General features: G+C 41.9%; 1 protein-coding gene across 1 annotated transcript in view; it reads right to left on the reverse strand.

Annotated features, from left to right (window-relative positions):
• me1 (malic enzyme 1, NADP(+)-dependent, cytosolic) overlaps positions 1 to 11547 on the reverse strand; it is a 108492-nt gene that overhangs the window by 46435 nt on the left and 50510 nt on the right. The window contains exon 3 of the mRNA XM_050047533.1: positions 10387 to 10536. Within this exon, the coding sequence (XP_049903490.1) occupies positions 10387 to 10536 (150 nt within the window). The remainder of the gene's footprint in view (positions 1 to 10386; positions 10537 to 11547) is intronic.

Below are 11547 nucleotides of genomic sequence, written 5' to 3' on the forward strand. Positions count from 1 at the left end.
ACTCCATAAGTTGCTGTAGTGTGTGAAGTCTCCCTGTACGCCCCCTTCACTCCCATGGTAATTTTTGGTTACAAAGAAGAAAACATTATTGCATCTGGAACTGAAGCAGAAAGTACCACACCTGGAAAAACAGACACTGCACTGAATCAGATGGTTAGTTGGGCTCACTCACTACAAACTGTCAAGCTTCATCATCTTCACTAATCCACACAGTCCAAGCAGCTTCATCAGGGTGTTACTGAGCTTCATCAGAGCACCAAATGTTGGCAGCAGTTTGGATCTGATTGGTATGGTGTTGTTTTTTTATAATGTTTGCATTATTTCATTAGGCCATAATGTGAGCTTTACATCTAACTCAACATGAAAAGACAACAGCAGAGATTGTACAGCTGCCAAAAATGGTTGGACTGTGATTTGGGGAAATTTTGGTTTGGTTTTTCCATTCAATCCAGGGAACAAAGCTGGATTTAATAAATTACTGAGGCATTTTCCACATGTGATGGTAGTGGTTTGTATTAGTATGCGTACTATTCAGCAGGTTAACACTGATCTTTCCACATTTGACGCTTAAATGTAAACTCTCTCTAATGTCTCCGTCTTTCTCTTTCATGCACAATATTTGTGTGATAAACTCCTGAGTGTGGGGGAATCCCTCCCTGCTTTTTTCCACTGATGGAGAGGTGGGGATTTTGGAACTGTCATGGCAGGAAGACAGTTCATCCAAAGTTATGGCTGCACCACTGCTCTCCTCACATTATGTATCTGTGTGTAGCAGAGCCTTCTTGAAGGCATGTCAATAATGGAAACGATAATGACCTTGTTGGCAGTATCCAGCTTGTGTCCAAGAATCTGTCCACACATCAAGATCCCACCTCTGATGGTATGTGTGACTCTCCATTTACCCCACATACATACAGAACATATACATTACACATGCTCTGCATTACATCACACTGGTTGCTACGAGTCACATAGGAATGAGGCCAGCAGCATGAAACGACTCTGAGGAGTTGGCGACCCTCCTAAACTAGCTCTTGAGAAGCCACCTCCAACATGTGTTTTGGCACCCAAGCATTTCAGCCTTGACAGGTGTAACAAAGATATGATATAGTTTTATTTCAATTTGTAGACTCTTTGAGTATTTATAGGGTCCCTGCTAGAGCAATTGTGAAGAAAAGATAACATCGTTAAAACATATAGAGCACATACGTACAAAGTGGTGGAAGCGGCCAACATTTGTAAGCACAGGGTTATTCCATGAGGCATCGTATTTAACTCACCAACCTCTCCCACTTCTAGGTTTTATGGCTCAACCATAGTTTCTCAAGGCAGGGAGATGAAAGTTGCATCCACACTAGCTGAGGTTATTACTGTAAAGGAAAGTTCTGGCAGTTCTTTCACTTGACATTTAGGCCGAATTTTCTTATGTACTCTACTCTTTAGTCATTCTGTATTTTCCCTCTTATTTCTAATGCACTGTGAAATTACAGCCATTAGAGACAATCTACCCTTGTTGCCAACTTGTGTAACATATGCTGGATGAATTTTCTGCTTCATGCTGCTTAGACACCTTAGGGTTTACTTTAAAACTACAAACCAGGCTGAGTGTGATTCACTCAGATTGTCAGATAAGCTTCATGAGATGATGAGCAAGTCGTATTTTCCAGTGTGGGCTGGTGAAATATTACTATCGCACACCAAACTGTAACCATTGGAGATGGTGTAGGGATAGCAGCCAAACAGAACTGTGCTCTGTAATTTTGCCCTTGGTGGGGAAGGAGAGTCTTATATTAATGCATCATTCAGCAGCTCCAGTGAAGTCAAACTGAAATCACATATTAGAAGGAGGAAAAAGGACCTTCGGGGAATTATTAGAAATGTTCCCTTTGGCGTCATCCTCCAGAAGGGCGTGTCAGTGTAGGTTTGATTGAGAGCTTGCAGGCTGAGCCCCAGTGATCGACAGCTAAAACCTGCCAGGTAAGGGTCACGTAACCGATGAAGACTGAAGAAGGCATCAGAAGGCTCACTTATTAGCTTGTCTGCTTGTAGGCCTACTCTCAACCTGTTCCCACCTCCAGACCATCAAATACCGACATACCTTTGTCATGCCCTCTTGGCGTCTCAAAGGCTACCAACACACAGGGCACCCTTTAGCATCTATATGTGTGAGTAGTCACATATACATGCTAAAGGGTCAGGGTTAGGTTTAGGCAAGAAAACTAATTGGTTAGGTTTAGAAAAAAGATCATGCTTTGGCTTAAGATACATAGGTCTGTTACAGGGTTATAGTTAGATATAACAAAACCTGATGTAATTAATTTGTCACATGAGTGATGTAACTGTGATGTCCATACGTAAGTTACGTCAAAACAATATTGACTTTTGGCTTCACATGGGACACAAACAGCGTTCTCCTGGGCGAAAGTCCTGTGTCGGTTTGATGCATCCTTCCACCCTTTGCATACTTTCTTGTTTTTTATACTACATCAGTTGCTGTCAGTGTCAAATATTGCTGTTTACAATGGAGTTACTTGAATGTCAGCTGCGTCACATTAAGATGCTAAAGGGTTCCTTCAGCATTGGGATCACAAGCCAAGGGGGTGTAACAAAGTGATGTTATTTGACAACCTGGCAAAGAGAATGGGATGATGCTGTAGGAACACTGAAGAAGAGGTCATTTTATCTGTAAGACAAGAGTCCTTCGAAAAGGAAGTCTCTTGTGTTAATCACCTTGCCTTACTTTTTAATTCTTTTTCAGGTCATCTCCACTTGGCACTGTTGTGTTTATCAGCTATAATATTGAAGAGTGAGGATCACGGCAATGTCTAAACAGACCAAGGTGATATTCGCTGGTATGTGGTGTATAGCAGGCTGGTGTCTGCCAATGACAGAACACTGACGTTACTGCTTTATTCAGATATGATTCAAGATGAACTAGAATTAGTGGGCAGTCAAGATTAGTGTCATCAATTCAGTATCTGACCAAATGTCTTCCCTTCTGTTCCTGAGATATGACGTTGAGTGATGGCCAGCAAAGTGTTTTTTGTCAAATACTATGTTGTCACAGTGAAGATGACCTTTGAACTTTTGGAACTAAAATGTCATCACTTAATCAATTTATCCCATTAGACATTTGTGTGAAATTTTGTCATAATTAGCATAAAAATGATGGCCAAAAGTATGTTTTGCAAGGTCACAGTGACCTTGACATTTGACCTTCAACCACCAAGTTCTTATCAGTTCATTCATGAGTCCAAGTAGATGTTTGTGCCAAATTTGAGGGAATTCTCTCAAGGCCTTCCTGAGTTATCATGTCATGAGAATAGGATGTACGGATAGATGAACAGACAACCCAAAAATATAATGCCTCCAGCCACAGCTATTGCCAGCGTGAAGGCATTAAAATGGTACAGCACACGCATCTGCTGCACCAGATATCCAGTTTAAGTTGGAGTTAAATACAATATCAAAGAGTGATCAGAAAGAGAAACACGGATGTGAAAATGATGATTTTGATGCTTATTTGCATACTATGCCACACCATTCTCAGGGTTTATGTAATGTTGTTTATAGCAGTTGCTCAAATTTAAAATCTAAACATGATTGACAGCAGGTCAGTCGATTAAGCTGGGACCTGACAACCACAGCGTTCCCAGACCCTGACTGGATCCTGACCAACCAGCGTCTGACTGAAGCCAAACATCTCCAAGGTGAAGTGAGACGGTGACAGAGACTGCCAGGGAGGCTTTTAGGTTGACAGCCCTCAGCCCAACCAAAAACCCTACATGAGTATGTTTGCAATGATTTCATGGCTGTTTCTTAGAGACACAATGGAACAAACTGTAAAAATTTTCACTTCAACAGCCAAATCCAACCACCTTGCTCTCCGGCCGTGCTCCACCACTCTAAGTCATGGAAAGTTAGGGCAGTTTGAATGAGCAATGGTCCCTGGTAGTGCAGGTCACAGACAATTCAGCCAGGTAGTCTTAGTCAAGTAGACAGTTATTTAAAATATATATTTAGTTTGATTACTTTCCATGTTTACACAGTAAACTGTAACACTGCCGTGGGTTTATGTTGGGTATTAGCTGATACATTCATTTATTATACATGGAGATACTGCAGGAAAACTGGAGATACAGTCCACTGTGCCCTTAAGTTTCTTTGCTTTCACTGGCTCCAAAACTTCCTCGGACATGAGCTCTATATTGTTATACAAGGTCCTCAAAGTCCAGGGTGGAATTAATCCCAAATGTTTGCCACGTTCCTCATGAGGTCAGTGTAATTCCAAACCATCTCTCTCCTCCCTACTTCTCCAGTGCTGCTCCAATTCAACACAGGCATATTCTGAGCTTCTCTCATGGTCTACCAAGGAGCAGAAATGCGGTAAACAAATACATCAGCAAAAGTCATGCAATCAGTCATAATCAGGAAAAAAAATATCTCTGGGCTCAAGTGATGTGGAATCAGTGGTTGTTTCTCATTCATGGTTTTGAGCAGGTCAGCGCGGTTCAATAATCATGTGTAGATTAATAATCCAGAAGACGAGGCTATTTTCTACTTGCCCTGGATGCTCATCAATCCAGATGAAATACTTTCCCTCACACACTTGCAGCGTAACACTGTGTGTGGGCCACAATGGGGTGAGATCACAGCTCAGAAGCCCCTAATCTGCAAGGTTAGAACACTTCATCATCCAGCATGTGCCACTTCAGAGGTGGCTAAGGCAGTTTCATCTGATGCCTTTCATTAGGCCTTTATAACCTCCTGCAGCTCCCCCTCTGGTTTCATCAAAGTTCAGCCTAACAAGACCTAATCATGGATCTCTTCAGGTTATATTACAGTACATCCTTTGGGCAGTAGAATCAAACAGCACTTTAATTCAGTGTGATTTTTATTCTTTACTACCCTCACACAGATACTTTACTACCTGATACATGCACTATAAAGTCTAATATAATTATGATGATACAGGTTAATATTGACAACAATTGCCTTACACAGCCAGCGCACACATTAGCCTCCACTCTTTGGGGTCTGACGAGGCTCAATAGGCCAATATGCATTTGATAGGGTCAGGGATATTACCTCGAAAGTGTTCTCCTTCGATGAACATCGCAAACCCTCTCTGCACCTGAGTGGACAAATGTGCCAATTAAAATGTTATCCTCAGACTGCTATTCTGCTAATGCTGTCATTCAGTCTACTGGGTTAATTTTTTTGTCGAGACCTGAGGTGAATTGTGCATGATTTCAGACCTACAGTTATCAGTTAAAAGAATTAGGCTGGCAGTATTGTACTATTTTCATTCTATAAATCCATATTTGTAATTATATTTATTGTCAGCAAATCCCATGAACCAACATGGCTATGCAAGGCTAAGGTTAAGGCCCTGTTGACACCTGGAATTATAATGTGTCTTGGATGAACAGATCACAAATGAACAGCTCTAAGTACAGGTGTAAATGCATCCGATGCCTTCCTGCTATGACATGCTTCTTTCAGCAGTGTGTTGGCTGTGTCCTGGGCCACACAGAAGGATAAACTACTCAGCTGATGCCCTTGCCTACCTGATTCTCTGCCTGACTGGCAAACTTTCGGTTGCTGCTGTTACACGGGTTAGACACAGCACTGAAAGCAGCAAATGGTCAGTTCAACTTCTGCCCAGTTAGCACAAGTTAAGACAGTAGCAGCTGTAATCCGTCCAAACAAACTCACACAGACACCAAAACGTCCTGATGCTGTCAAAAAACACATTAATAACAGTTAGGTAATGTTAGCTGTGTGATGCTAACAGTTAGCCTGTCACTGTGTGTGTATTGGCAGACTCATCAATTGTCCCCCATACGGAGCTCACAATCCTACAGCAGTAGTCTCCTATTATGTTGAATGAACTGTTTATTTGCATAAAGAGCGGGGAAGAGAGATTCAATCACACGTGGTCACTCAAGATGCATGTGGAGACGTATTCTATTGCCAGGTGTGAGCAGACAGACTTAGAGCTGTCCACTTGGGATGGGATCACCCAAGACGCATGTTTATACTACATCTAAACAGGCTCAAAATCTCAGTTACAGCCCCTTTACAACATGAAATTTGCAGTTCATATGAAATAGACAGGCAGGAGGACCCATGGGCTAAACACTATGGCAGAAAAAAAGAGAGCATCTGGACACTTTCCTGTCCTGTCTCTAGAGAGTTTAAAAATGCCTATGTCTTATTTTCCAGCTTCTGTCAGACAGCTGTAGACTCGCTGACCTTTGACCTCTAACAAGGAATCCTCTAATGGGCTACCAATGATCATCCATCTTCATCCTCAACATGGATAGGCTTGTGTCACTTACCTCAAGAGCTCCTTGAACAAGCAAACTCTTACTTTAAAAGGGCCTATTACAAGTTTATTTAGACACTCGGTAGCAGTGCACCACAGAGCACGGTGACACTGGAAATGATTGAAGTGCACCTAATTACTTTAACGCAATACTTGGGATCATTTTTCTGCTACAAGCATTATCATTTATCACAACTGAGTACTTTCAGCTGTCAAACAAAATACACAACCTACGTTTATGGTGAAAACAGAAACAAACTTTGTGTGATGAGACAGACCAACTTTCTCTGTTAAACACTGTGTCCGCTCATGAACTTACAAACCAATAAAAGTAAGCATGTCCACTAATCTTCTGATGATGTGAATGTGTTCCTTTTTCCAGCCCTCTTTCCTCCCTTGGCCCCATCTAAAGATCAGTGAATCAGCAGTGTTTTGACACTTAATGGGGCTTGACCTTTGGCCTCTGGTACAGAGCCTGGTGTCGAAGTGTTTAGTCTTCATGGAGCAGATTAGCTGGTAAAGTCAGGCAAGACAAGGAAAGGCTGCTGCTTCCACACAGAAAGTCTTTATACCTGAGAGCCAGTGATTAGAGACCTAATCTGCTGCTGTGGTGGTCCCACTGGAAGACACGCATACACACACGCACAGTGGCATTAGTAATCCATTACATCTATTTCTAGGGGGTACTGGTGAGTAAATGCCCTGTACACTGGATTTAGAAACAAAATAATATTTTACTTTAGCTATGAGCTGATCATAAAACAAGATAGAGTCTACAGCCATGCCAATTATAGCTCTGTGAGGGTATACTCAGACACATTCATTAACTAAATGCTAATGCCTGCATGCTAACATACTCACAATGACAATGCTTGCATGTTGCACTATATCATGGGCAACTGAACTTGCTTGAAGCCGGGGGGATAAATGTTTCTCTAGGGTGTAAAGGGAACCAGGTAAAGCACAGGCACTTGCTTCAGTAAATTAAAGTCTCACAATCCTTACAGTATCATGTTTGTGTAAAGTAATGCCTGCTGTCTGTAGATGATGATAAATTAAATCCATTACACCAGCTATGGGGCACGTACCACACGGCAACTTTTGTAGTTAAGGGTCACCAACAAAATATTCTAGAAAAAACTACCAGCAAGTCAGACCCACTCAAACAACAACAGCACTATCATTTAAGTACAGTTTATTAAACTAGCTAGATAGCCACTTACATTAACCCACAGCATGTCTACTGGCTTGCACAAGACACAAGAGCCAATGCAATGATGGGAGTGAGGAAGGCAGATGAGCCGACTGACATCCAAGTCTTAATTGGGGGGATCAGAGACCTTCAATTCCCCTGTAATTTGAACTCAGCTGGCATATCCCTCCGATATCTGTTGATGAATTTCACTCAAACCCACAAAATGGCAATCTTAAGTCAAAACTATGCATCCTCTGGGAACCATGAATATATAGTATGTATGGATGTAATCTCATGAATGTCTATAAATATTACTGCCATCCTTCCAATAGTTAATGAGATATTTCAGCCTGGACCAAAGAGGTGGACAAACCGATGGCTATCCCTACAGCCACCTCACTAGCATGGCTAAAAACAGAGACAATACAGATTCAATAAATGCAGACTCATATATATCATGGTCTTATTCAATTCCCTTTTATCAGACATGGCAAGCGGAGAGACGGAGTCTGGCTGAAAACCTGATCCGTCAAAGACAGTCGGCTGTGTCCCTGGTGTACTCTGCTAACTGACCCCCTGATGCACATTTCCTAGAGGCCGAACTCCCAACCCCAGGGCCTCTGGCAGCACGTCCTGGCCCACTGTGCTGCGAGACTGAGGGAGTGTATAAAATGACTCCTCCAGCCAGCTCAGTGTGAGAGGAAGGGATGCATGCTAAGAATATTTTCCACATATTTCTGCAGGGATGGGGAAATGGGGAGCTGTTGGAAAACAAAGTTATGTGCATGGGAAAACTTGGGTTATTTTAAATGTACCCAAGGTAGGCATTTGTAATAAAACAGCCTGGGCAAAATTCAGAAGAGTGGGATTTCACAGCTTATCAAAAGCATTTGTGGTGGTAATAGAAATAAAGTCATTGTGAAAGAATTGTTCAGAAAATCCTGGCACTGCTGAAGAGCAGATATATGATAGTGAGAAATACCAGGAGTGACATAACTTTGGGATACCATTCCAAAATAGTTACTAGCACTTTCTAAAACCATGCTAAATCATGCTCTTGTCAAAATTGTTCTTATTTTGTTAAAATTTCAGCCAATGGCAATCACCTCTAGTGAAATGCCTGCTGAGTACCAACAACAGCTAACCACTATAGGTTGCTGTGGCTCATATGTATCCTTTTAAGTCCTTGAAGGAGTCTGTGAGTATAGCTAACAGAAGTGAGTGAGTGTAAGAGCATGCAAAGAACTGTTGACTAGGGTGGTCTTTCTCCTATCAGTCTCATTAGAGTAAAAACAAACCCAACACTTGTAACCTGAGAAAGGTTAAATGCAGGGAGGCAGGGCCAAGTAAAACAGAGCGCAGCCCTGAATGCAGCACCGGGAATAAAAGCCCTATCAACCTAATATCTATTAGTAACTGCGTAGGGAGTGCTGCTGTCAGATTGGGAGAGACTTGGACTTCATGAACCTATTTGAGGGAAAACAGATACCAGCAGAAAGGTGTGCGTGTGTGTGTGAGACAGAGAGTGAAAGTGTGTTTACAGTAGACAAGGAGAAGAAACCAATGATCGGCTGTCTGCAAGGAGCAGAGCCAGATCCACTCAAGGTGAACCCTAAACTGATTTTTGCAGCTTACAGTGGTTTGCCTTGAGCTGAGCTGTCTGACCAAACTCAAGCTGAAATGGCTACCGCAACTTCCAAGTAACATACTGTACACATGCACACATGCTTCAAGAGTCCTTGAGCTTTTGGTTTGATTGTAATTCATCACATCATTGGACAATTTGCTGTAGTTTTAGTAGGCATGCTTCTAGACATAAAGGCTTTTAAGTTTGTCAATTTAGTGGAGCCTCAGGCAAAATAATGCCCCCCAAAGATCATAAAACTCCTGCCTTTGATATTACAAAGAGAACTAGCCAAAAAGCCTGCTGTTTGCATGTCAGTCTGTTCATTTTATAACCAAATCTGCTGCCTGATTTATCAGTTAGCTGTGGTGGCCAAGTCTGTCTGAATGCATTCACTGACAGTGAAAGCAGAGATGTTTGGATAAAGAGTTGATCACAATCAGCATTTCTCTCCCTCCAACAAATGAAAGTATTTAAATGTGGAAGTTTTTCATATCAAACATTTTGTTTTTGACAGCTCTGGGGAAAAAAAACATTAAGGTTTTAACTGAAATCCACAGTCTGGTTGTAAAAGTTTAAATCCAACTAACATTCTGATCAACAAACTTTAATTCCATGATTTCTTGTGTTTTATAAAACTCCAAAAAACTTTAGCCAGAAAACAAATGCAGTGTTCCCAGCCCAGCTACCAAGACCTCAGCAAGAAACTATTGCACTTCATTGTGTTTTGTAGTTAGCAATACACCTACTTTTCCACCTCAGCCAAGTGTAAACATTTTTTACAATCTTTCAAGTCTATTTTTGCAATTTTTTGGCGTCTCTTCTCATTTTTTTGTAGAGAGATGCCATGGCAGTGATGGCATCTTGGTTACTTTCACCCTCAACTCGCATTCATTTATATATATCTTTAGCTGACAAACATTTATATATGAATATATATGTCTGTCACCAGGCAGTGCTTTCCAGCGTACTGTACATCAGAAAAAGCAGCCTGAAGCAATGAAATATTGGCACAGCACAGTCAGTGGTTGACAATACTTACTGATATCAAGTGCCGTAACAAAAACAATAATACAACCAATATCATAAAACACTTAATACTTGAGTAGTGAAAGATTGACTGGGTGGGAACAGAGACCAGCTTCCTCTTGGCTTACTGCCTGTTCAAAAAGAGGATTTATTTTGCACTGCAACTTGGCAATGCACTTTTATAATTCATCAGTGTGTGTGTCTCACCTCGGTCTTCTAAATATCAGGCCATATTGCTGGCAGGCCAGGCCCACAGTGGGGGTGTAGATGATGGGCATGAACCTTTCGATGTCTGACATTAGCACCCGATAGAACAGTTTCTCGTTGCGGTCCTGGAGCCCCATCAGAAACACATATCTGGGAGTGACAGGGAGGAGCAAGGAGGGAAACACAGCGTGTTAATCTTAAACATCTTGAGGACTCATACCTGCTGAATGGAGGAGGGGTTTATTAAAGTCAGATGTTAAATCCTGAGTGTTTCTGGAGGAACTGCAAGGAACACTTGAAAGAGAGTTTGTCAGAGAAAAGAAAGTTATGTTCCAAATGATTGGAAAAATACACAGAATAAAAATCCGCCATTCAGATAGCCTACACAAGCTCTTTGTTCTGTAGGTTGACTGGGCACTAAATGGTTTGCATACAACCCAAATTAAGCAGAGCACGCCAGAAAGGGCTCTATTCCTAATCAGAGAAGTTTCCATAAAGCCAAGAGCACAAGGTGCCTCTTGTTGAGGGGATAAAAAGCATGCACGCCCTCCCTGCTATAGGTTAGGCTACAGCAGCTGCACAATGCACGGTGGTGACAGTTGCTCTTGAGGAGCACTGTTTTCATATTGGTGAACTGCATTAGTTTCTGCCACATGCAATTTATCACATGAAGGGTTTCTGTATGCCTTACAGTATGGAGCTGAAATACATTTTGCCATAGACTGACACCAAGCATATGTCCCTGTTTCTAACTGTAAAAGTACAAAAAACTAGGGATGCACCGAATATTCGGTAACCGAATATATTCGGCCGAATATTGCAAAAAAACCAACCTGATCTCACAGAAATACGTGAAATGACCCGGACCTCTTAACACCGCATTCCGTGGTGGCAGCACGTAATGGGTTGAAATTACGTGCTGCCACCACGAAAACAATGCCAATGTAAAGTCAATTAGGATCCTCTCCCGTGGTGGACACACGGATTCCCTNACCTCTTAACACCGCATTCCGTGGTGGCAGCACGTAATGGGTTGAAATTACGTGCTGCCACCACGAAAACAATGCCAATGTAAAGTCAATTAGGATCCTCTCCCGTGGTGGACACACGGATTCCCTGATTCAATCACGTCACGTCAACCTCGGTTTCCTCAATGATATC

The sequence above is a fragment of the Epinephelus moara genome, chromosome 6 (genome assembly GCF_006386435.1).
Source record: "Epinephelus moara isolate mb chromosome 6, YSFRI_EMoa_1.0, whole genome shotgun sequence".
Taxonomy (NCBI): Eukaryota; Metazoa; Chordata; class Actinopteri; order Perciformes; family Serranidae; genus Epinephelus; species Epinephelus moara.